The 27,125-nt window shown below is 43.3% G+C and overlaps 1 protein-coding gene and 1 pseudogene across 2 annotated transcripts; one reads left to right on the top strand and one right to left on the bottom strand.

Annotated features, from left to right (window-relative positions):
- The first annotated feature begins 16,454 nt into the window (after positions 1-16,454).
- Positions 16,455-23,769, top strand: LOC118672024 (general transcription factor II-I repeat domain-containing protein 2-like). Of its 2 annotated transcripts, XM_036341340.1 has the most exons (6): positions 16,455-16,794; positions 19,736-19,815; positions 20,519-20,568; positions 20,884-20,982; positions 21,072-21,139; positions 21,860-23,769. In XM_036341340.1, exon 6 carries the CDS (start codon positions 21,875-21,877, stop codon positions 23,699-23,701), a length of 1,827 nt encoding a protein of 608 aa, XP_036197233.1. In that variant the 5' UTR covers positions 16,455-16,794; positions 19,736-19,815; positions 20,519-20,568; positions 20,884-20,982; positions 21,072-21,139; positions 21,860-21,874; the 3' UTR covers positions 23,702-23,769. The 2 variants fall into 2 exon arrangements, with proteins under 2 accessions (XP_036197233.1, XP_036197232.1); XM_036341339.1 differs by lacking the exons at positions 16,455-16,794; positions 19,736-19,815; positions 20,519-20,568; positions 20,884-20,982; positions 21,072-21,139 and adding an exon at positions 21,232-21,453.
- Positions 23,770-24,543: 774 nt separating this feature from the next.
- The window catches only part of LOC118671546, a 33,439-nt pseudogene continuing 30,857 nt past the window's right edge, over positions 24,544-27,125 (bottom strand).

Here is a 27,125-nt window from a genome sequence, read left to right as displayed (position 1 = left end):
CTTCCTGGAACAGGCCACTGCCCTGCCTGCTGCCCTGGGCAAGCATGATGCGGCATTTTCACTCATCCCAGATGAGTCACACTCCAGGACCCCATCCATCTTGCCCTGTTCTATGTAATTCTTTAGCACCTGCCAAGTTCTTTAGCAAAGGCCCAGGCATAGAGGCGACTCACATCGTCTTGCCACCACTCAGGATGTGCCTCATATGTAAGTTCCCTTAGTGAACTCTTGATGTAATACTGGAGTTGTCGGCTTCCTTCTTCATTAAAGCTCTTGGCCCCTGGGAGATTTTCTCAACATCTGCCTCTGAGAATGTGCCCCTGTAGGATTTTCTGTGGACAATAGTGGAGGACATGATCTGGACTATGCAGTACTTGGCTCTACAGAGGCTGTGCCTTTTCTTTTTTTGTGTGTGTGTGTTTTATATCCTCATCTGAGGATATTTTTTTTATTGGGAGGGAGGGGGGGAGGAGAAATTTCAACATGGTTGCTCTGGGAGGATCAAACCTGCAACCGAGGTACGTGCCCTTGACTGGGAATCAAACCCACAACGCTTTAGGGCTAGTGCTATATCCAGGACGAGGCTGTGTACTTTTGAAAGGTACTGATATGGATCTTGGCAGAGATCTCTCCATTAATTATTCCTTTATTGCTGCAAATCACAACTGCAAATCAACAGCTTTCCAAAGAATCCCAACCACCCACCAATGCAGGTGGAAAATTGTGTCCTCCCAACTTTCATTCTGGGTGACTGTTTCATTAGAGCTATAGCTGCTGATTTAAAGAGCCCTCTGGACGGTGCTCAACTATAACATTTTCCTGACATATCAGAAAAATGTGACAAGCGGCTCCAGGAGGAGAAACTGATGCCTTCTCAGTGTGCCTAACACTACCTGAATGATAAAGAGAAGGTAGACTGCATGTTAACAACCCAACTTAATTAACTATGTGATTCAGGAATTCTAGGTCATGGTTATCATTCACAGTTCCAGAGACACTGTAAAATAACCATCATTCTATTTTTAGTTGTAGGTAATATATAGGAGAGTTACTGCAACATTCTAAGCATGGTACTGGTGTTCCTGAGAGTATCCAGGACTACGGTCACTTCTGGAACTACCTAAGGCCTTACGGTATCAAACACACACCTGAATGGAACATATATCTGACCTGAGTCAGTGGATGATTGGGATTCTTTTGAAGGTTGTTGATTTGTAGTTGTGTCAAAAATACACAGCTGTTTTTACCCATGACCTGCTTGAGAGTAATCATATACATAGTCAATTCTCCAAACTACTTTTCCATTTAGGGCATTTTAATTATGTTAATTACGCAAAAGCAAAAATAGAGCAACACTGCTCCCCCCCGCAGTGAAACATCACTGGTTCCCCTCGTTGTTGTGCATTTCAGTCACTTCCAATTGTCCTCCAAAGCACGTCTCCTAAAGAATCTATTTCTTTTTTCATGCTCACTCAGTTTAACACCCTCTCCTGATTTGTCTAACCAGGAACAGTAATTCATCTTCATGTTAAGAAGTACATACTTCGTAAGTTAGGTTTCCTTAAATTCTTTCTAAAGACAAAACAAATCTAGTTTAGTTTTTTAACTGTTCAACGAAAACAAACTGACTCCAAGTTTTTTTTTTTAAAAGAATATTATTTATATCTAGACTATAAATTTTTAAAATTAATAGATTTTCTTTTTAGAGCAATTTTAGGTATACAGAAAAACTGGGTGGAAAGTAGGAATCTATTTTTTGAACAGAAATTCTTAAAAGCTCACAAAGTTCCAAGGCCTATCATAATTGTTGGGCTCCTATTCCAATGAGCTTGTGCTAATAAGCTCAATACCTATAACCTATAGCCTATAACCAAGTGCAAATTACTACCCATTAAAAGTCCATAAGTGACATATTTTGCTTTGAATCCCAAGGCTGTAAATTACAGGTTTTATATACCTATATCCTTACTGTGCTATTTCTATACCATAGTTGCTGTTTTCCTCAATATAGTATTTTTAAAAATGTCCATATTACTTTTTAAAAAATATATATATTTTATTGATTTTTTACAGAGAAGGGAGAGGGATAGAGAGTTAGAAACATCGATGGGAGAGAGCGATCAGCTGCCTCCTGCAGTGGGGATGTGCCGGCAACCAAGGTACATGCCCTTGACCGGAATCGAACCTGGGACCCTTGAGTCCTCAGGCCGACGCTCTATCCACTGAGCCAAACCGGTTCGGCCCATATTACTTTTGGCATCGTTAAAGTATGATCTAGAAACTGAACTGCCCCACACTGAACTCGCCACCATTTCTTCTGTTTAAGTACAGTGAGTTGACCTGGCCAGCATGGCTCAGTGGCTCAGCATTGACCTATGAGCCAAGAGGTCATGGTTCAACCCAGTCAGGGCACATGCCTGGATTGCAGGCTCAATCCCCGGGATAGGAGGTGCGGGGGCAGCTGATCAATGATTCTCTCTCATCACTGATGTTGCTCTCTCTCCCTCTCCCTTCCTATCTGAAATCAATAAAAAAATATTTTTAAAAAGGACAATGAGTTGTGCAAACCAAAGTTACAGAGCAGGGTTGATACCTCTTGGATTTCATGTGTGAACTACCGAATGGTTTGGAAACCATCCCCAAGGTCTGACAAGAGCAGTGGTTCTCAACCTGTGGGTCGCGACCCCTTTGGGGGTCGAACGACCCTTTCACAGGGGTCGCCTAAGACCATCGGAAAACACATATATAATTACATATTGTTTTTGTGATTAATCACTATGCTTTAATTATGTTCAATTTGTAACAGTGAAATTGGGGGTCACCACAACATGAAGAACTGTATTAAAGGGTCGCGGCATTAGAAAGGTTGAGAACCACTGGACTAGAGGGTTTTATCCTTTCTAAATTCACAAGCAGCATTTCTTTTACTCCTAAGTTTGCCTAAAATGGTTTGAGTATCTCTACGTTCATCACTTTCAAGATTTCTGAGGTGGTCTCCAGTCAGTGGGAATGTCCCAGTCTTTTCTATGCTATTTGTGGTTTCAGAAGACTTGTCTCAGATCAATTGTTTTGCTCAAGGAGGTGGGGTGATCCAAATTACCTACTTTGTGGCCCAAAAGGCCTGACAAAAATATATTCTAGGCCCCTGTTTTTGTGAATTTTTCCTCTTATTCTTAAGTTTTATTGCATCTGTGAATCCCTTGAAATTGGATGTAAATTTCCTGTAGATGAGATTTCTCTGGAGAATTTTCAACTTTTATCAGGTTCTTCAGGAAAGGATGCATCCAAAAGGCTAAGAGCTATCAGTCCTATCTATTTCCTTAATCTACTGTAACTTGATACAACCTGCTCCTTGTTTGTATTTCTAACCAGCATGAATTGGTTTTACCAAGATCTTTATCTTAACAGTTACTCCCAGTCTGTGCCTCTTTTTTGCTATAGTTCTTTTCACTTTGCTGCTATCACTAACCTTCATAGGACCCGTGTGATAATAAGCAGTATTTAGTAATAATAAGCAGCAACAAAAGCAAAGAAAAAACCATGAAAATATTCACAGTACAATTTCCTGAGATGTTAACAACACAACTGACTCATACTCGTGCTTCTCTCTTTTGTTCGTCGCCTGAGAGACGAATGACTGATCATACTGGTATCAGCATAAAAGGGTTGTTGGGTCAAGACCTGAAGTTTTGTTCGATAACCAAGACATTTTTCCATTAACAACTTGGTCAAGAACCGAATTGCTTGAGATGGGAGACATTTGAGAACCAAGGTTTGACTGTACTCCCCCCCTTTTCTGAATTAGAAGCTACCCATTGTATTTCTTGTGTGTGTGTTTAACTTTATATTTTTAATCAGAAAACTATACATTTTCTTTTTTTGTTTGTTTGTTAATTTTTTTTTGTTAATTCTCGCCTGAGGATATTTTTCCATTGATTTTTAGGAAGAGTGGAAGAGAGATGGAAAGACAGAGAGAAACATTGATGTGAAAGAAAAATCAATCGACTGCCTCCTGCAGGAGCCCCAACCAGGGCCGCGGAGGAGCCTGCAACCAATGTACGTGCCCTTGACGGGAATCGAACCCCGGACCCTTTGATTCGCAGGCCGACACTCTATCCACTGAGCCAAACCAGCTAGGGCTATAAATTTTCTATAAAATCTTAAAAATAGTTATGATTGTTTCCTTATAGTGGCTAATCAAATCCTTTAAACAAAAATTAATAAAAGTGAACAACGTATTTACTAATATGTATTTTTGTACTCTTGGCATCCCATGCCTTCCTTCTGAGATACTATCTCTTCTCAAGGAAGTACACATCTTTCAGTAGTTCTTTAGTTGAGGACCTCAAGTGATATATATATATTTTCCCATTTCTCATTTTTGAAACTATAAAGAACAGCAAACTATAAAGAACATCAAACAACAAAGGGAATTAAAATCTAATATTTAGCAATACAGAAGACAGAGAAATGCTTCAAACTCAAAACTATGTGTCCAAAGGCAGCAGCAGCACAGAAGGCTATTCAGTAAGAGCTCCGTGGAAGAAGGAGTAGTTACAGGGGCGTATGAGTGGCAGAACTCAGAAATAACCCATTTGGGAGGTGAGGAGATGACAGTGAAAGACACTGGCTGGGTCCCTTGGCAGTGCTCAGTGAAGGGACCAAGCCCTCTTGAACTTGCATGGGTTTGGAGAGGCACCCATAGTTAAAAACATCATATTTGAAGGACACAGCCCATCTTTCTAGAAACGAAAGGGAACCCTTGAACTGCACACCATAGGCGGCTATTCTTGTCCCTCCATTACCCAGTGTCAACAGGAAATTTCTGCAAATAACTGATAGAGAAAAACTTAACTCATTCAAATATAAGTTAAAAAAGCAATTAGACAACCAGTTGGCCTGGAGGTCAAATCCCCCTAGTATTAACTACAACAATCAAGGCTTAACTACAACAAGACTGCGCACAAAGACCACTAGGGGGTGCACCAAGAAAGCATAAAAAATGCGGAGACAAAGAAACAGGACAAAACTGTCAATGGAGGATACTGAGTTCAGAACCACACTTTTTTTTTTTTTTAAATATATTTTATTGATTTTTTACAGAGAGGAAGGGAGAGAGATAGAGAGTCAGAAACATCGATGAGAGAGAATCATCGATCAGCTGCCTCCTGCACATCCCCTACTGGGGATATGCCCGCAACCCAGGTACATGCCCTTGACCGGAATCGAACCTGGGACCTCCCAGTCCGCAGGCCGATGCTCTATCCACTGAGCCAAACCGGTTTCAGCCAGAACCACACTTTTAAGGTCTCTCAAGAACTGTCTAGAAGCCGCTGATAAAGTTACTGAGATCCTCAAGAAATCTAATGAGACCCTCGATGTTATGATAAAGAACCAACTAGAAATTAAACATACACGGACTGAAATAACGAATACTATACAGACTCCCAACAGCAGACCAGAGGAGCGCAAGAATCAAGGCAAAGATTTGAAATGCAAAGAAGCAAAAAACACCCAACCGGAAAAGCAAAATGAAAAAAGAATACGAAAATAGTGTGAGGAGCCTCTGGGACAGCTTCAAGTGTACCAACATCAGAATTATAGGGGTGCCAGAAGATGAGAGAGACCAAGATATTGAAAACCTATTTGAAGAAATAATGACAGAAAACTTCCCCCACCTGGTGAAAGAAATAGACTTACAGGTCCAGGAAGCGCAGAGAACCCCAAACAAAAGGAATCCAAAGAGGACCACACCAAAACACATAATAATTAAAATGCCAAGTGCCGGGGTCCAACCCCAGCAGGTCCAGGGGTTCCCAAAGGCATAGACGGAGTCGGTGAAGAAGGAAGGACACGGAGACAGTGTTCAGTTGATCAGCAGCCTAGCCAGGATCTCCAGCCAAGTTCTGGTCTGGATCTCCAGAGAGGTTCTGCTGTTTATTGTCTTGTTACATCCGTATTTATACCAGTTGATTTTAATCCTGTCAATTTCCATTGCAAAGATTAGGGCGTTTCTTATCTCCATTCCAGGGAGTAAAGATTATGTAGCTTAAGCATGATTGTTTGTAGTTAAAGTGATTAACTACCCGCCTGGCACTTAGTTAAGGAGTTTTATCCCCTCCCTGACTTCAGGGAAAAATCCCTACCTGGGGAAACAACCTTTCTCGGAGAGGTGACCTTGGTTAAAACACACAGCGCTAAGGGGAGCAAACATATTAAGAACAGTACGCTATATACGCCAGGTCCCTTGAAACATATGCTGTGCAGATGTTTCTTTCCTGCAGCGACTGTGTCAAGCAGCAAGGATGGACCGGCTTCTGGCAAATTCCCCCTTTTTTATTTTTTAAATGATAGCGCATGCAAATCAGTGGCTACCTCTCAGATTGGGCCGTTTAAAACTCGGAAGAAGACTGGCAAGCAATGACAGTGAGCATAACTATAAACATAGTGGATGGAGCGCACAAGGAGCCCCATTCCTGTAGAAGGTTGCCGGCCTCTTCAGTCAAGGGATTACAGCTGTCCTCAAGTTGTTGGTTTGATTGTCTTTATTGGTCTGGCTAGCGGGTGGCATCACTGGCGACAGGCTTCCCGAAGCGTCAGCGAGTTGAAGGGCTGCATCAAAGGGTCCATCAGGGCTGTGGTTGATGGTGGTGTCGGTGTCCGAGGAGGAGTAAGCTGTGCCCTCTGGGTCAGCTGATATGGAAGATGGAGGGTAGTAGAGAGAAAAAGAAGAGAAAGCAAAAGAACTACAAGGCATGGAAGTGTTTAGAAAAAAGAGGGAGAAGAAAGGGAAGAAGGCAGCATCCTGACACAGCCCTTTCCTTCAGCTTCCCCTTTCCCTGTGGTCCAAGGTAGAAATGGGAAACAAGTCCTGTTGCAGTGAGAGGGCAGCTGCTGTCAGCCAGTTTCTGTCTTTACCTGGGTCCCGATCTGAGCTGGGCATGGGCAGTGGGAAGCAGCCATGGGGACAGGAGACCTTCCTCAGAAGGGGCGAGTGTTCAAGCCCCTGAACCATTGGGGGGGGTGAGGATCTGTGCCCCACCTCTGTTGAACCCCAAGTTCTCTCCTACTGGCCCCCCCGACTGTGCCTGTCTTAGGTTGCCCCACCCTGTGGGGTCTTACCCGTCTTTGACTACCAGCCATCTCTGGGCCAAGTAGGGTGATGTGAGGTTCAGTTCTGTCTCCTTGGTAGCCTATGTCCCTCTGGCCTCCATGCCCAGCAACTGCCTTGGGATCCCCTTGCCTGCTGGTGGGGCACCGGCATTGATCACATATCTTGGGGTTTCTTCTCCAGGGAGGGCCCAGCTCACGCTATTGGGTGAGAGACAGATCCATGGTACCATCCACCATGAGGCTTCAACCTCAGCATGAACAGAGAGCTCAGGCAATAGCTATGGGCAATTGGATTGTAAGAAGAAGGTCCCTCTTGGCACAAGGGTAAGAGGGGCCAATACAGGACAAAGGAGAGTCCCGGAACAGGGCTTTCTCAGCCCAGGCTCTTGGCACAAGAAAACTCCATATATGGGACATATACCAAGCATCCCTAGTCACAGCATAAAAGGGAGGTGCCCTTCCTGGAACAGTAGGGTAGGGAGATTCTAGAAGAGGCTGTGTTCAGGAAAGAAGGAGAAAGGCCAAAGAACCAGCAAACAAGTAGTTAGATTTTAAAAAAAGGAAAAAGGAAAGGAGATGTGGGGCAAAGCTGGGACATGTGGAAAGACAAAAAGGAGGCACATGTGATCCTCCCAATGGACAGATTGTTCCAGCTCAGGGCTGCACATCTGCTGCAGACGGGCACTGGTCAGGTGTGCTTTGATGAGGCAGAGATGGCGGGCGGTGAGACATAAGGTCGGACTAGACGGTCTGGAATCCACACAGGTGAGTCTGCGTCCTGTGGAAATATACAAGCATATCCTCTCCCCCAGGTTAAAAGTACATCAGGTCCCTTCCAGGCTCCTGTAAGCAAGTCTCTCCATTTGACGAGGGCTTTAGGTTTAGTTAAATCAGGGTTCCAATGCCTGTACATTGGGGAATTTCCCTCAGAATCTACATTTAGTATATTAATTACAAATAGAGTATGTTGTAGAACATGATGAGGAGAGGAATATTTAAACTCATTTTCTTGTAATTTTTTAATTTGTGTTTTTAAAGTTTGGTGAGCCCTTTCTACTATTGCTTGGCCTTGAGGATTGTAGGGTATTCCTGTAGTATGTGCGATGCCGAATGTAGAGCATAAGTTTTTAAAAGCTCTAGAGGTATAGGCAGGCCCATTGTCTGTTTTAAGTGCCCTTGGTATTCCTAGGTAGGAAAAGCATTGGAATAGATGTTGACTTACATCTTTAAAGGCTTCTCCTGTATGTGCAGAAGCAAGGATAACATGAGAAAAGGTATCAATACAAACATGCACATAGCAAAGTTTGCCAAAAGATGGGACATGAGTAATATCCATCTGTCATAAGTCACAGGGTCTAAGTCCTCTTGGATTAACTCCAGTAGCAGGGCTAGGAAAATGAGTAGGACAATGGCCGCAGTCACGCACAATACTTTGAGCAGCTTCTCTAGATATGCGATAATATAGACGGAGAGCAGAAGCATTTTGATGGTGAATGGCATGAGACCGCCGGGCTTCTTCTAGAGCTGTACAAACTACTGGGCGAGTTAGTAAATCCGCCTGATAATTTCCTTCGCTTAAGGGTCCTGGTAGGCAGGAATGAGCTCTAATATGTCCAATATAGAAAGCCTTTTCCTGTTTATGAATGTAAGTTTGTAGCTGAGTTAACAAAGAGAAAATGGCTGTTCTTCCTTGTGGGAGAGAGTCGGTCTCAATATGAGGAAATAATTTAACTATATATTGAGAGTCAGTGTACAAGTTAAAGGGAACCTGTTGCAATTGTTCAAAAGCATAAATAACTGCCAAAAGCTCTGTTCTCTGAGCTGACGTCTCTAGAGTTTGTTGAACATGGGTTATTGAGTCAATGATTGTTACTGCCCTACCATTAGAGGAGCCATCTGTGAATACTAAGGAGGCAGGAGGTGATAATGGCTCTTTTGAACATTTAATAGGAAATATAAACGGATGTAGGGAGAGAAATTGCAATATAGGTGATCTTGGCAAATGATGTAAAATTTGTCTTGGGAAGTTACCTATAGCTATTTGCCACTCTTCTTCAAATTGTAATAGTGTGTCTAATTGTTCTCTTTTATAAGTATTATTATCTCAGTAACTTCTCTTCCAAAGAGTTCGATACTGCGTCGTCTAACTTTGATAATGAGAGTGGCCACTAGGGAGGGATAGGGTGATACAATCTTCCTAGGAGTGACAGGTAAATGTATCCATTCTAATGGTCCTTCCTGCCACAAGCATCCTGTAGGAGTATATTTAGTGGCTAGAATAATTAAGGCCCAAGATTTGGAATAATCTAGATACTGTAGTTGCTGTTTATTGATGGCCTGTCCTATTTTTGCTATAGCCTTTTCTCCTTCTACAGTTAATTGTCGGGGAGACTTAGGGTTAGAATCTCCCTTTAAAATGTCAAATAGAGGTTTTAAGTCAAGAGTGGTTATTTTTAGATATGACCTGACCCAGTTGATATCACCTAATAGTTTCTGATAATCATTCAATGTGTTTAAATGATCTTTTCTTAATTGTAAAGGCTGATGGGTGATAGTAGAGGTATGTAATATTCTGCCTAAGTAGGAAAAAGAAGGTTCAGTCTGAATCTTTTCTGGGGCTATTTTTAGACCATGTTCTTCTAAAGCAAGGATGGTCTGAGTAAGAATTTCCTGTAAAGTAGCCCGATCTTTATGAGCTAGTAAAATATCATCCATGTAATGAATAAGATATAGATCTGAAAATTTCTTTCTAATAACTTGCAATGCCTGATCTACAAACTTTTGACATAATGTAGGACTATTTTTCATCCCTTGTGGGAAAACCTTCCATTGATATCTCTGGTAAGGCTGTTTAAAGTTTTCTGATGGTATGCTGAATGCAAATCTTTGACAATCAGCCGGGTGAAGAGGTATAGTGAAAAAACAATCCTGTAAGTCAGTAACAACAACACAATACTCCTGTGGAATTGCCACAGGGGAGGGCAATCCAGGTTGTAAGGAGCCCATATCTTCCATGGTGGCATTTATGGCTCTTAGATCTTGCAAAAGTCTCCACTTGCCTGATTTCTTTCTTATTACAAACATGGGTGTGTTCTAGGGACTATTTGATGGCTCTATATGTCCCTCTGCTAATTGATGATCAATTAATTGTCGGGCTGCTGATATTTTCTCAGATGTTAAGGGCCATTGCTCGACCCATACTGGTTGTGACGATTTCCATACTATGGGATCAGCAGTCCTAAGGGCAATGGCCCCAATTATAAATCCTGTCGAGGAGTGTGAGGTATTACTTTCTTTTCCTAATCCCTTTCCTGGATTAAATCTCGTGTCTAGCATCTGTGATGTTACTCTATCACTGGGGCTATATAATAGAACTCCCATTTGAGACAAGATATCTCTCCCCCATAATGTAAAGGGGATAGTCGTAATTACATAGGGACAGAATGTTCCTGAATGTTGATCTTCATCAGCCCAAGTTAAAATCTGAGAACTCTTTTTTACATTAGATGCCTTGCCTAGTCCTACTAGGGAAGTGGAGGTGGTGTGCGTGGGCCATGAAGAGGGCCAATCCTTCCCTGCTATGCAGGAAACATCTGCTCCTGTATCCAATAGACCTTCAATTGGTTTTCCCTGAATTTGTAAAATTTTTGTAGGTCTAATAGCATGGATTTCTTGTATCCAAAATGCTGCATCACTAGATCCAAAGCCTCCGGCCCCTCTAGCTTCCTGGGTAACGGCTGTCCCTATTTTATGTATTGGTAACAGGAGTAATTGGGCAATTCTCTGGTTGGGCTGAATCTGTATAGTTGTGGTGGGTGGGGAAAGTAAAATCTGTATTTCTCCTGTGTAGTCTGCATCAACAACTCCTGGGATGACTAAGATCCCCTGTAACGAGGTGGAGCTCCGTCCTAATATTAAACCTACGGTTCCCTCAGGCAGCGGCCCAGACACTCCTGTAGGAATGGCTGCTACTGGCGAGTCTGGGGTTAGTATTGCATGGGTGGTTGAGTGGAGGTCCAATCCTGCACTGCCTGGGGTTGCCCTGAAGAGGTCACTGACTGATTGAAATTTGCAGAGGGGTTGAAGGTCGATGCCCCTATTATTGCAGGGGCCTGGGGTTGGCCCCTTCTCAAGTTTCCCAATTGAGGTGATGGGATATAACCTCCTTGGGAGCTATTTGTAGAGTTTAAAGGCCGACCATTTTTATGGTATTTTGATCTACATTCCTTTGCCCAATGGAATCCTTTCTGACATCGGGGACAAACGGTTTTTGGAGGATTAATATTATTCCCTAATGTATTTCCAGGCTGTAAAGATTATGTAGCTTAAGCGTGATTGTTTGTAGTTAAAGTGATTAACTACCCGCCTGGCACTTAGTTAAGGAGTTTTATCCCCTCCCTGACTTCAGGGAAAAATCCCTACCTGGGGAAACACCTTTCTCGGAGAGGTGACCTTGGTTAAAACACACAGCGCTAAGGGGAGCAAACATATTAAGAACAGTACGCTATATACGCCAGGTCCCTTGAAACATATGCTGTGCAGATGTTTCTTTCCTGCAGCGACTGTGTCAAGCAGCAAGGATGGACTGGCTTCCGGCAGCCAAGAGCAAAAGACAAAGAGAGAATCTTAAAAGCAGCAAGAGAAAGAAACTCAATTACCTACAAGGGAATACCCATACGACTGTCAGCTGATTTCTCAACAGAAACTTTGCAGGCCAGAAGGGAGTGGCAAGAAATATTCAAAGTGATGAATAGCAAGAACCTACAACCAAGATTACTTTATCCAGCAAAGCTATCATTCAGAATTGAAGGTCAGATAAAGAGCTTCACAGATAAGGAAAAGCTAAAGGAGTTCATCACCACCAAACCAGGATTATATGAAATGCTGAAAGGTATCCTTTAAGAAGGGGAAGAGGAAGAAAAAGGTAAAGATACAAATTATGAACAACAAATATGCATCTATCAACAAGTGAATCTAAGAATCAAGTGAATAAATAATCTGATGAACAGAATGAACTGTTGATTATAATAGAATCAGGGACATAGAAAGGGAATGGACTGACTATTCCTGGGGGGGAAAGGGGTGTGGGAGATGCGGGAAGAGACTGGACAAAAATCGTGCACCTATGGATGAGGACAGTGGGTGGGGAGTGAGGGCGGAGGGTGGGGCGGGAACTGGGAGGAGGGGAGTTATGGGGGGAAAAAAAAGAGGAACAAATGTAATAATCTGAACAATAAAGATTTACTAAAATAAAAGAAAAAGCAATTAATACAATATTTAAATAGAGATAGTATATACTTTTAAACATGAAAATAGGATGAATAATTTCTATAGAAAACACTAATCCAGTAGTTCTCAACCTTCTGGCCCTTTAAATACATTTCCTCATGTTGTGACCCAACCATAAAATGATTTTTGTTGCTACTTCATAACTGTAATGTTGCTACTGTTATGAATCGTAATATAAATATCTGATATGCAGGATGGTCTTAGGCGACCCCTGTGAAAGGGTCATTCGATCGCCAAAGGGGTCGCGATTCAAGGTTGAGAACCGCTGCACTAATCAGAAATATATTTTCATGAACTGAATAAAAACATATATCCAAAGATATCACCATGAACTTAAAAATATGAAGCAATTGCCCCTAAAAACACTGTAAAATAGAAAATATAATAATTCAGTAATGGTTTGACCAGACAATAGCAGGGATGAAAATGAGAATTAGTAAAACTCAGAAAAGAAATAGAAGTAAAAGAAAAATCACAACAGGAATGAAGACAAAGTACAACGAGGAACAGAAAGCACAGTCATCTAGAAGATAAACATGAGATAAGTAAACATAATGAAATAAGTTAAGAAAGTGATTAGGAGGTTAAGAGCACTAAGAGGTACAGACAGAATACAGGTAACAGCTTGTCAACATACACACAGGGGAAGTCCCTGAGGAGGAAACCATGGCTCCTGTCTCCCACCAAGTGCAGCGGTGAAAGACCTGAGTAGAATGCATGCAGCAGCTTTTTAAGGGCTGTGATAGTAGTAGCAGCAGTTGGGTTGAGGGAAAAGACCAGAATGCAAACTGGGGGAGTTTACCATTTTCCCCCTCCAGTAATTCCTAGGCTGACTTCAAGGCAGCCTAAAGCCCAGAAATGTGTATCAGCATGGACAGAGGGGGGTTCAGGGAAAACTCTCAGGTCTGGCTTAAGGAGTGGGAATGACCATAGAGTGGGAACCTATAAGAACCTACAACTCTGAAGAAGGGGAACCGCCCTATCTAATCAGAAGAGGTGTAGTCCCAAGAGAATGGGGAAAACCCCGATTGCTTTTTTTCTCTCTCTGTCGTCATACCACTTCAATTCAGATGAGGGCACTGTTGCCATAAGTGTATGGCAGCGTAAGTTACACCCCAACTTTTGCTGGAGGATCAAAAAGGGAGAAACCAGGAAACAGGGAAGCGCTGGAAATACCAAAGAGATGGAGCTTAGGAAAGGAACCCCAAAATGTTGTTTATGAACTCCTGTGCTCACTTCTGAATTGCACTTACATAGATCATATCACAGACAGACGACCAAAGAAGTTGAAAATGGAATTGAGACAAGCCACCACCCAGGTTCCAGACTTGCCACTGGGTGGCACACACATGGGACAGACAGCATTACAAAAGTCCGGAAAACAAAACTGGCATTAAAACCACCACCACAGAAGACTGGTAGGAATTTGCTACCTAAATCCAACCAGCCCAACAGCCTGATAAAACAAAAACATCAGCATTCTCTAACAAGATTGAGTCTCATACCACTATATTCAAAATACCCAGAATATAATCCCAAATCCTTGGGCAAGTGGCCACCTGTGGCTGAGTAGCACTTTCATTTTGTGTAAAGCAAGTATACTCAGAGCTTCCCCTCAGCAAGCTGTGGATGGGGCAGATTTCCATATAAGGGGACAAAAGGCATAATGATTGCCATTTGGACACACACAGCTACACTAAACCTTAGCTGGACGACCATGCCATACACTTTCACCCCTCTAAGCCTTTAGATGGCCTATTCCTTTTTCCTGGAATGTCTTTTCCTCTCTGCCTAGAAAACTTGTATATGTTCTTTAAAACCCAGCACAAAGATTAAGTCGCTCCCTCCCTTCCCAGCCCTTACTGCCCAGCAACCTCGATTCAAACATTTAATATGAGGTTTGACACTGCTTGTCTATGCATTTGTCTCCTCAGACAGACAGCAAGCTCCCAGGGGATGGATTCAGAAGATACTCATTGCTGCCTTCCCACTATCAAACACATTCATTCATGCATTCAGTTAGTCACTCAGCAAATATTAATTAAAGGTCCACTGTGTACCCGCCACTGGGATGCAAATGTGAACAAGTCAGACAGGCCTTTGATCTTTCTCAGACATTAATGTTTTCACATATACAAAGCAGTGGACAGTTAACTGGGCCATAAACTACCCCTCTATAATAACTCCAAGAGGCACCCCAAACTTGGTTTGTCAAAGAGCAGGTTTATCCTATTCCCCAATCTTTCCACTTCTTATGAGTCCCACCTCTCAGTAAATGACACCATCCTATAGCTGGTTGCCTGAACCAGGAACCAGGGCATCACTCTGGATCAAGCTTTCTCCCCCTCTCTCTCTTCTGCCCTCTCTCACATTCTTCTATCAGCACGAGTTGAAAATGGAGTCTTCCACTTCCTTAGCATCTATCTTATTCTCCTCCAACTCCATTCCTGCTGACACTGCCTTGTTGCAGGCCCTTGTAATCTCTCCCCAGCGCACCCCACATGTCTCCTCATGGGCCTCCTGTTTGTTTCCCACCACATCACTTACCTCTTCCTGGTCCCAGCCTCATGAATTTCCTTAAAATTTACCATCTCTCTGAAACTCTTGCTGCCTATTTGCCCAGGATGCCTCCCCTCTCCCAATCCTCCTCTACTCCCTTTGCCTACTCAAATTTCAAGACTCAGTTCAAGTTACTGCAAGTTACTGAGAAGCCTTTTCTGTTTCCCCAAGGTAAACCCACCCCTCCTTGCTTTGGCGCCACAACCCCCTGTACAGAATTCTTTCCATTGAGTAACACTAGCGGCCTGATGCACAAAATTTGTGCAAGAGTAGGCCTTCCTTCCCCCAGCTGCCGGCACTGGCTTCCCTCTGGCACCCGGGACCTGGGCTTTGTCTGGAAGATCATCATTTGGAAGGACGTCCAGTCTAATTAGCATATTACACTTTTATTATTATAGATACCGTTGCATCTGTTTTTTACATATTTATCTCCACTCTAGACTAGAAACACCTTAAGGGTAAAATCTCTGTTTATATCACTTATTACCTCGGTACCTGGAGTATAATAGGTGCTCAAGGAACACTTTAAAAAATTGATTTTAGAGAGGAAGGGAATTCATTCACTTTTTGAATGAATTCAGTCCTTTTAAAAAATAACTTATTTTTCAATCACAGTTGACATGTAATATCATATTAGTTTCAGGTGTACAACATATTGATCAGATATTAACCCTTTGAGTGCCAACCAATATCCTAGGAACTATGCTAAAATTGCCAAGGCATTTTTGCTGATTTTACAGCAGTTTAGGAAATCTGCACTTAGGTGCCATCTGTCAATAAAGAGTGAACTACTAGCATCTAATAGTGAGTGACACTGCAGGAGGAGCGCGATAACGCTCCCAGCACTTTTGGCGAAAGACAGGAGCGCGGGATCTCGCTCCCCAGCACTCTAGGGGTTAATATAACTTATAGGTTAAGCCTAGTACCCGTCTGACACCATGTACAGTTATCACCCATATTATTGACTGTATTAGCCATACTGTACCGTACATCCTGTGACGGTTTTTACAACTGGCAGTTTGCACATCTTAATCCTTTCCCCATTATCACGCATCCTCCCATCTGGCAACCATCAAAATGTTCTCCGCATCTATGAGCTTCTTTCTGTTTTATTTATTTATTTAATATATTTTAATTGTTGATAGCATTACAGAGCTCTCCCATTCCCCCTCCCCCCAAGCCTCTATCCACCCCCCCCCGCCCACTCTTCCCCCCCCACCCTCCCCCCCCCGCCCCCTCCAGATCTTCACCACCCCATTGCCCACGTCCTATGCACATAAGTGTAAAAGTTCTTTGGTTTCTCTCTCCTCATCCTCCCACCCCCACATACACGCTGAGGGCTGCCGTCGCCATATTGCAGGGTGGGCCGCGCAGACTTTTGGCGCCAGGCCCGCGCGCAGAGCTGGGAAGGGGAGGGGGCGCGCGCTCCCGGGGGAAGCACGCGTGCGCACCGGCCGCGGCGGCGGAGGGGTGGGGCCCGCTTCGCAGTGAGTGCGCGTGCTCGTGGGAGCCCGGCGAGTACCTGGAGGAGGCGGGGGGCGAGGAAGGAAGGAGTCGGGTCGGAGAGCGCTCATGCGGGAGGGCTACTGTGCGGGGAGAGGGGCTCCTGAGCACGCGCGCGGCGACGAGACTGTGGGAACTCTCGCGAGATCTCCTGGTGCTTTATGTGGACGCCGAGGGCTCGCGTCCTTTCCCGGGTGCGGTTCCATCGTGCATCGCAGAGGCCGTTTCTCTCCGCCCGCCTTCTCTCTCACCTGAGTGCGTGCTACCGCCCCCTGGAAGGTTGTATGGACATGGACATGAGCCCTCTGAGGCCCTAGAACTGCCTTTTCGGTAACTACTGGGGGGTTGGAGGGAGGCCGAGCAGGGCCTAGTCCCTAGTGGCTTTGAGGTGGGGGGCGCGGGAGGGGGCGGGGCGGGGATGCGGCAGAGGCCGGGCTGTGGAAGGAAGCGAGGCCGGCTGGAGGCCTGAGTGGGTGGGAGGCGAGATGGCAGGGCCCTGCAGCCTAAAGGATGGAGCACCGGGAGGGGTGAGCACTAAGGGATGGAGCACCAGGAGGGGTGAGCACTAAGGGATGGAGCACCAGGAGGGGTGAGCACTAAGGGATGGAGCACCGGGAGGGGTGAGCACTAAGGGATGGAGCACCGGGAGGGGTGAGCACTAAGGGATGGAGCACCGGGAGGGGTGAGCACTAAGGGATGGAGCACCGGGAGGGGTGAGCACTAAGGGATGGAGCACCGGGAGGGGTGAGCACTAAGGGATGGAGCACCGGGAGGGTGAGCACTAAGGGATGGAGCACCGGGAGGGTGAGCACTAAGGGATGGAGCACCAGGAGAGGTGAGCACTAAGGGATGGAGCACCAGGAGGGGTGAGCACTAAGGGATGGAGCATCGGGAGAGGTGAGCACTAAGGGATGGAGCACCAGCAGGAGGGTGAGCACTAAGGGATGGAGCACCGGGAGAGGTGAGCACTAAGGGATGGAGCACCGGGAGAGGTGAGCACTAAGGGATGGAGCATCAGCAGGAGGGTGAGCACTAAGGGATGGAGCACCGGGAGGGGTGAGCACTAAGGGATGGAGCACCGGGAGGGTGAGCACTAAGGGATGGAGCACCAGGAGGGTGAGCACTAAGGGATGGAGCACCGGGAGGGGTGAGCACTAAGGGATGGAGCACCAGGAGGGTGAGCACTAAGGGATGGAGCACCGGGAGGGTGAGCACTAAGGGATGGAGCACCGGGAGGGTGAGCACTAAGGGATGGAGCACCGGGAGTGGTGAGCACTAAGGGATGGAGCACCGGGAGGGTGAGCACTAAGGGATGGAGCACCGGGAGGGTGAGCACTAAGGGATGGAGCACCGGGAGGGTGAGCACTAAGGGATGGAGCACCGGGAGGGGTGAGCACTAAGGGATGGAGCACCGGGAGGGTGAGCACTAAGGGATGGAGCACCGGGAGGGTGAGCACTAAGGGATGGAGCACCGGGAGTGGTGAGCACTAAGGGATGGAGCACCGGGAGGGGTGAGCACTAAGGGATGGAGCATCAGCAGGAGGGTGAGCACTAAGGGATGGAGCACCGGGAGGGGTGAGCACTAAGGGATGGAGCACCAGGAGGGGTGAGCACTAAGGGATGGAGCATTGAGAGGGGTGAGCACTAAGGGATGGAGCATCGAGAGGGGTGAGCACTAAGGGGTGGAGCACCAGGAGGGGTGAGCACTAAGGGGTGGAGCAGCGGGAGGGGTGAGCACTAAGGGATGGGAAGGAGGGGTGACCTGAAGCTTGGGGGCGAGCGGTTGGAGACCCAGAGTCTGGGGTTCCCTGGGAACCGCCTGGCTGAGGGTTCAGTGTTGCCTGGGGTAAACCATCGAGTTCCAGGCATTACCTTTCCCAAGGGCTGTGTGTGTGCGCGGCGGCTTTCGATTCGCAGCCAGTGTCTTGGGTGCGGGGCCCCAGTGGTGCAGGAGGCTGTGCAGCTCGTGGTGTGAGGCATAGGCCTTCTTCCAGGAGGAGAGGGTGCACAGAGCCTGGCCTTGCTCTCCAGGCCTCAGGCATTCTAGAGCCCCGAGCCCCGAGCCCCGGTGCCTCGGCGGGGTGCAGGGAGGCGGGGTGCAGGGGAGGCGCAGGCGCTGGGAGCCTGTGGTTTGCAGGTGGTCGGGGGAAGGAAGGGGTGTGGGCGCTATCTCCGGGGCTCACTGGTGTCTTGTCATCCCTGAGCTCGGGATCCTGGGGCTTCATTGGGGCTGTCAGGTGGGAAATGTTGGGTGAAGTGGTTGGTAGCACCGGGATGGTGGAGGTCTTTGTTCAGGCAGGTTCTCACCAGGCTTCACCGCGAGAGGTGGGAATTGCCTGCTAGGCAGGTGCTGATAGTGATGCTCAGAACTAAAGTGACTTAAGGAAGGTTGCACTTGCAGGTAAATAGATAAGATCTAAACCACGAGTCCTGACTCCTATAAATGACTTTTTTTTATGTGCAGAATCGAGCAAAGAGCTTTTTTTTTTTTTTTTTTTTTTAAAGATGAGAAATGTGCTCAGGTTCAATTTGGGTCAATAAGACTCAGTACTGTTACTATATTATATATCAAGGTTTTGGGATTCCTCCTCTTCCCAGGACACAGTACATATCATACTAAGGAAAGAGCAGAATTGGTTTTCAGTAAACTTGTTGAAGCCCTTTCTTTGTGTGTCAGGCTTCAAGTAACTGCAAATTCTGCCCCAAGTTTATTTTGTTTCATGTGCCATGCTGAGTTTTGTTAATTGAGCAATAATATTTAAACATCTATGTACTAGTAACTATGGTATTAGAGTGCTGCAATTAAATGGAATCATTTACATTAATTAAAATTTTACTCTGATGGTACTTAAAACAATTTGCTTATTAGTGGAATAGCTAATATGCACTGTACAAATAGTGCTTTTATTTCTAGCCATTTTGAATAGCTGGGTTTCTGATCAATTTATATCAAGATATTTTTTGTTGACCCTTTTCATTGGAAATATTCCCTAGGATATGTCAACATATTGTTGAAGTAACAGAAATGGTGTACATTAAATTATGTCAGAAATTATGTTTAAGGCAAGTATAGACATATCCTAGGGATGGTTAAAGCCTGTATGGATGTTATTTGATTGTAGGCATTTGTATTCAAGAAACCTAGGAAGAGAGGCCTTCTGGTAAGATAGTGAAAAATCACAAGTTAATTGTTTCCTTTTTGGTTACCCATATGAAGTTTCAGTATTATTTTTTTCTCCATGTTATAGTTGCTTTTTTTCTTCACTTACAGGTTGTGAACTAAAAGCCGACAAAGATTATCACTTTAAGGTGGATAATGATGAAAATGAGCACCAATTATCTTTACAAATGGTACTTAAACTTTTCAAAATAAACTACGAAACCTTTCTCGATTTCAGCCTTAGTTCCTATTCATGTGGCTTAATATTTAATTTTTATGATAGTATTTTTATAACTGAGTATTGTATATACTGATTTTCTGTATACCTGTGATACAAAACTTGGCATTTTTATCACTCCTTTGGTAATCATATAAAAGTCCAGTTACACTACTGTTCAACTTTTCATGTTTATATACTTCATTTGCCTTAAAAAGTCCTTTAGAGTAGTGGTAAATCTTTGTCCCCTGCAGAGACTAGCCCATAGCTTGCTGCTTAACTTGTAGGTGGTCAATAAATGTTAGGTAATCATACTGTGGATAGGTGATGACATGTACAACTACAGGGTGTCTCCCCAAAATGTAGGCACACACTTTGGATAATTATAAAGGTGGTGTTTATTAAAGTGCATTTCATTTTCAAAATTGAGCTATCGGCTGTTAAAGTGTGTATGCAATTTTTGAGGGCACCCCTACGCATTTGTTCAAATTTATTGAATATGAGAAATTGATTGTCAAAGTCCCATAAAACTTGAAGACAACATTGTGCACAAATTAGTTTTCCATCAGTGGTAATAGTGAAAAGTTTATAAGTAACTTTTTTTTTTAATATAAGAACTTTTGGGGGGATTGTATAATACAGAAACTTAAGTTGAAGTGCTGTTTTTCTGTTCACAGGTCAGGTTAGGGGCCGGTGCAAAGGATGCAAAGTGGACAGCACTTAGTAGGTATGTTATTTTTATTTTATGCAGCTACTTTGTCCCAGCAGGACTACTGTCTTTATAGTAGGTTCAAATGGGAATCTAGTAGTTACATATATTACTAATTTATCACTGGAAACACCTGTTATTTTGCATATAAAACCTAGTAATGAGTGTTAGGCCTCACAGTTCCTTTTTGTAAAAAATTTTGTTTGCTTTTTGCCTTTTTTAAGCAGTAGAGTCTGTTTTTAAATACTCATTACTGTAAATTAATGCCCTGTTTTCTGAGTTCTTGCTTCTGGGTTGAGTTTTAGTAGTAGCTAATAAAGAAATTTATTTTAGCTGTGGAGGAAGATGCAGTCAGAAGATGACGAGGAGGAGGATGTGAAACTCATGTCTGGAAAGCGTTCTGCCCCTGGAGGTGGTAGCAGGGTTCCGCAGGTATAGATGTAATTTACTACAGGTACCTTATTCTGATTTTTAGTTTGGGCACTTGCTCATGAGGTTTTTTGTTGTTTTTCTCTTTAAAGAAAAAAGTAAAACTTGCTGTTGATGAGGATGATGAGGACGATGATGATGAGGATGATGACGATGAAGAGTAAGTATGGATTCAGAAGCTTGATGAGGTTGTATGGGGGGTTTTAAGAAAATGTTTTTCTAAAATCGTCCTGTGGAATTGAGTAGTAGCTTTAAATAAAGGGTAAATGGTCAGTGGTTGTCATTTTGGGTTAAATGAGCCAAGTTAAAGGATACTGTTGGAACTATGAACCTTTAAAGTGCTTCAGTGCATTGAGAATTTTCAGAACTATTTCCCTGATGTGTTTGACTAGGTACCGCAAGCATGTCAAACTCGCGGCCCATGGGCCGCATGTGGCCCACAAGGAATATTTTTGCGGCCCAGCCAATACAACGGTATGTAAGAAACGTTTTAATACAAAGTTCGTAGCTTAATTTTTACAATATCCTGTTATAATTATTAATAACGAACTAAAATGTTCGCTAATGACTGATTACTAGAATTGTGTTGGATTCATTTCCCTTACGCACCTATGCACAGGCGCACCATTTCTCTCCACTAATACTAGCAGCGAATATTTTAGCAGCCGATTGCCACGTCATTAGTCTTGTACTGACTTGTTTGGTGTGTGCAACAGGAAATATTTCGCTTTCGGAGAACAAGAAAAATAGGTTTATTTGCGTTACGCTTATTAATTTGTGCAGTTTATTCAGTGTCTGGTAAGTTAAGGTTCAAGAGAAAATATTAATTTTTATTAAAATGTTCTATTATTTTATGTTAATGATTACTCATTTATTTCAGCCCTTTGTATTCAGCATGTCTCTATCGAAATCAAGTGGTAGTAAAAATAAACGAAAAATTGCTGATGAACATCGAAATTTCCAAGAAAAGTGGGAATTGGAGTATTTTTGCTGTGAAGTAAAAAATAAAATAATCTGCTTGATATGTAATAATGCTATTAGCGTACCAAAGTTATACAACATTAATCGTCACTATGAACAACATAAGTCAAAGTATGATAATTACGAGGGATTAATGAGAGAAGAAAAGTTGAAAGAGCTCAAGTTGGGGCTGAATAAACAGCAGTTCATGGTGACTAAAGTATCTCAAGAAAGTGAAGCGGCGGTGCATGCAAGCTACGTCTTGTCGGAGTTGATAGCTAAACACTCGAAACCTTTTACTGAAGGTGGTTTCATCAAGGAATGTCTCATTAAAGCTGCAGAAATTATTTGTCCTGGAAATGTGAAGTCTTTTCAGAGAATCTCTTTGTCTCGAAATACAGTTGCGGAAAGAGTTACTGATTTGGCTGACAATTTAAGTATTCAGATCAAAGCAAAATCACCTAGTTTCGAAGCTTTCTCCATTGCCTGTGACGAGAGTACGGACATTGGAGGCGTGGCTCAGTTAGCTGTGTTTCTTCGTGCTTGCGACACGGATTTCAACATTTTTGAGGAGTTGTTGGAACTAGTACCGATGCATAACACTAGTACAGGACAAGATATATTTAATTGTGTTTTTAAACTTCTGCAAAAATACAATCTACCTCTCTCAAAATTAACTTCTGCAGCTACAGATGGAGCTCCTTCGATGACCGGAAACAATGGTTTCGTGGAATTACTGCAAAAAAAACAAAGTGAAATTTATGACGGATCCATGATTCATCATACACATTGCATTATACATCAAGAAGTATTATGCGCAAAGGTAATAAACATGGAAAATGTGTTGACATCTATCAAAAAAATTATCAATTTCATAAGATCTCGAAGTTTAAATCAGCCACAGTTCTCTGCTTTCTTAAGTGAATTAGACAGCGAATATTCCAGTTTGTCCTATACCGAGGTACGTTGGCTCTCCTGCTCCAAGGTTCTTAAACAATTCTGGGACTTGAAAGAAGAAATATGTCAGTTCTTAATGTCTAAAAATCAAGACACAAGCCTATTTTTTGACACAATATGGTTGCAGGATTTATCCTTCATGGTTGATATAACAAAACATTTGTATGATTTAAACTTAAAATTGCAAGGAAGAGATCAGATTATTACAAACATGTGTGACCAAGTCAAAGCATTTAAATGTAAGCTAGTTCTTTGGGAAAAGCAGTTGAAAAATGAAGATTTAACGCACTTTCCAACATGCAACATGAACAAATCAAGTTTAGGTGAAACTGCGTCGTATCAAAAATACGCAGAAAAAATTTTAAGCCTTAGAACTGAATTTGAAACAAGGTTTGCAGATTTTAAATTTTTGGAGGACAAGTTTTCTTTGTTTTCTTCGATTTTTTCAATAAATATAGACTTAGTACCTAATCAAATGCAAATGGAGGTAATTGAGATCCAGTGCAATTCAGATTTGAAGGCAAAATTCAGTGAAGTTGGCGTGCCTGAATTTTACAAATATTTACCTGCCAGGTTTGAAAATACTCGAAAATTTGCATATGAAATTATTTCCATGTTTGGAAGTACTTATCTGTGTGAGCAGTTATTTACAGTTATGAAAGGAAATAAGTCTCCTGTCAGATCCAGAATTAGTGATGTTCACCTTGGGTCAGTTTTGAAAATAATCACTGCGAACAAGATTTCCCCCGAAGTAGGAAAGATAGTAGCAGAGAAGAGATGCCAAGTGTCAGGAAGAAAACATTAATTATATCATTGCTTTTTTTTTTTTATACTATACTATTTGAAATAAATCTACATTTCTATGAAAATTGATTCTTTTGTTTTTCTTGTTTTTTGTTTTTTTTTGCAGCCCACATAAACTTAAACCTTGTTTATTTGGCCCGTGTTAGCCTTTGAATTTGACATGCTTGGTCTACATAGCATGTACTCACATATCTTGCTACCACTTCAAACTCCATGTACCTAAAACTGAACATATCATCTTTGACTTCAAAATGGGCTTCTGCTGAATGTATTGTTTCTGACAATTGTTCTGGTTCATAAGCTTGTACCATTTTTGCTCCTGCTGCTAGTGTCATCACGATTTCAGAAATGTTTTTTAGGCTAGCAAAGGCTATTTTTGCTGCCTTCTGGTTAGCAATAGATTCTAGGCTCACTGCTGTATAAAATTACAATATTTCTGGATCACTACAACTGTACTACTGGGTGGCCTAGTTGTTGCAGCAGCTCAGACCTCTGAGCTTTCTCTCCAGTCTTGCACCCAGACATGCTGCAACTATTTCCTCTCATCACAAAGTCTTTGCATTTTCCTTTCCATTGATCTAACTACCATGTCATGCACCTCTCATTAAGCAGGTTAAATAACCTCTTGGGCAGGTCTTTTGTCCCTTTGACCTTCTACTTAAAGAATTCTAAGTTTTGGAACATTCTCCATCAAAAATATAGTGTTTATTGCTTTTTCTTTTGATTTCTAACTCTATCCAGATTCTGTTCTCTGCTTATTTTTCATTTCTACCATTTGTCTTGCAAGTTAAATGCTCGCTCTTTGAAAGCAGAGCAATACTTTTATCAAATTATATTCCTGCTCTACAGCAGTCTCTGCTGGAGAATACCAGCTGCCTTACAATCAGTGCTGAATATTTGCTAAGTAACTTGACTTAGTGAAATAGATAGCACCTCTCTATTATTTCTTCAAACTGCATGAGAGCCTATGATTATCTCAAAATAAAATAATTTAAAAATTAGAAATACAGCCAGCCACAAGTTGCAAGGTCCTGACACAATAATTTCCCCTTGTCTGTTTACAAATTGCTATAAAGATTTTTTTTATTACAATAACATGGACACTCATTCAATTAGAAGAAGCTTTGTTAACTTCTTCCCAAACAGGTGGTTTACGCTCTTTAAATCCTAGAGAATTGTTGTGTTGTTTCCTTCCTCTGGGATGTTGGAGGTGGGACATGGAGGGTAGAGGATGTACCTTGAAGACAGGGTGCAGTCCTGAGAGGCACCTCATGGTGGCCACAGCAATGACCTGACCCTGCAGATGAGTGTTCAGCAAGTGATATTAGAGCTCATGAAGTTGGAAATCTGAACTTCGGACCCAGGACTTTGCCAGGAGCCAGGCAAGTGGAGGATCTGCGGGCAGGAACAGTGGTGGGGTGGGGCAGCTGGCGCTGGGAGGCTGGATCTGAAACAGGAGTTAAGCATTCACTGGCTTCATCCTGTGAGAAACTATGCTTATTATTCTGGGGGAAACACTGGTGACTAAGATTATTGTCTCCCAGGGATTATAATATAGTAGGAGGAATGAAGGCCCTTCCACTCATCCTCAAGTGCTGTGGGGAAGTGTCAGTGCCATGATGGTCAGGTTCAAAGCAGGACGAATTAGAAGTGTCTAGTATAGTGATGGTGAACCTTTTGAGCTCGGCGCATCAGCATTTTGAAAAACCCTAACTTAACTCTGGTGCTGTGTCACATATAGAAATTTTTTGATATTTGCAACCATAGTAAAACAAAGACTTATATTTTTGATATTTATTTTATATATTTAAATGCCATTTAACAAAGAAAAATCAACCAAAAAAATGAGTTCGCGTGTCACCTCTGACACGCGTGTCATAGGTTCGCCATCACTGGTCTAGTATGACAGAGAAACTTGATGAGGGTGTGAGTTAGGATGGTAGAATAGGAAGGAAAAGCTGGACATGTGAGATAAGTGACAGTTCTTACCAACTGATTGATGAGAACAGTGAGTGAAAACATTAAAACCAAGGGAGAAAATACGTCTAAGAAAAAGGAATATTCCACAGAATCATAGGTCAAAAAGAGATTAAGGAGCCTTATGGTGAGAACCAACAGAGAGCATTCTGACTCTCAAAAAGGCAGTTTCAGGTGAGTAGTGAGTAGGCTGTCAGGTAGAAAGGACATATTGGATACAAGGACAGGTGTCACTGAATGAGGCAGGGGTGGGTGACCAGAGCCTGCTGTCTGTGTCCCTTGGCAGATGTTGGGGATGAACACAGGGCAGTGTTGGGAATGGGATACCCAGGGTACCTCACCTGGATGACCATGGGTAGCAGCTTCCCACTGGGTTCCATCTTCAGCCTGACAAGGGGGCCAGCCAGGTATTACTTCTCTCCTTGGATCACATTGGCTGGAATTCCATCCAGTGGAATCAGCCTGAAAAATGGAACCTTTCTAAGAAAAGTGTAATGTATCTATGGTTAGAGTTGAAAACGTTCCTCCCCATGGCCAAGGCAAAGGGGAAGAAATGTAAAGACAGTCACTCTCCTTTCTTGCCATTATCCTATATCAGTACCTGAGTCCCAGTGGCAGAACTGAAGGAAGCACCAGAACATCAAGTTCAAGTTCTCTTATTTTACAGGGAGGACTAAGACCCCATGAAAGGAGTCTTCCCTAGAGACCTGCAGCTTGTCTGTGTCAGGAAGTTTTAGGACTAAGTATGCCAGTTGATTCTGTAGCACAGGTATGCCAGGCTCTCCCCTTGTCAGGCTGCCCAAGCTCCTTTCCCCACCATCTCCTAATGGTCAGCTTTATTGGCAGAATCCAGCTTCGATGCTTTTCCCTACATCATCACCTCTAATTTTTTCCAGCAGAGGACTCTACACCCAGGGACAGTGGATTACCACAGCCTCCCTTTCCAGACTCAACTTTGGTCCCTCCCCTTCACCACCTCTACTCCTCTCATAGACAAGGAGAAGACAGTTACGGGCTGGAGGGTATACCTGGAGTTCTCCAATTGGGCTGAAGCTCCTCCCTCCCTGAGGGCAGCACCAGCCTGGAGGGCAGAGAGGTGGAGCGTCTTAACAGCATGGGGTTGGTGCCATTGAGGAACTGGTAGCCAAAAGCTGGTCATTTTGCCAGCACTGGTGAACCTTCTCTGTGGGATTAGAGTGGAGTTTAGGAGGAGGATATTCACCACAACCTGATGTTCCTCTCCTTCAGACTCTACTACAGGGATTAAGTCACATGACTCCTCCATACCCAGCCCATATATTTTCGTTCATGAGGCCTTTGTGAGATCCCCAGTTCTTAAATTTTTTTGTTTATTATTTTATTTTTAAAATTTTTTTCTTTATTGATTAAGGTATTACAAATGTGTCCTTATCCTCGCTGTTGTTACTCCCCCCGTTGTGCCCTCACCC

Source organism: Myotis myotis, unplaced genomic scaffold (assembly GCF_014108235.1).
Source record: "Myotis myotis isolate mMyoMyo1 unplaced genomic scaffold, mMyoMyo1.p scaffold_m19_p_17, whole genome shotgun sequence".
In the NCBI taxonomy this organism is placed as follows: Eukaryota; Metazoa; Chordata; class Mammalia; order Chiroptera; family Vespertilionidae; genus Myotis; species Myotis myotis.
The sequence above is the reverse complement of the archived record's forward strand: the minus strand, read 5'-3'. Positions and strand labels throughout refer to the sequence as shown.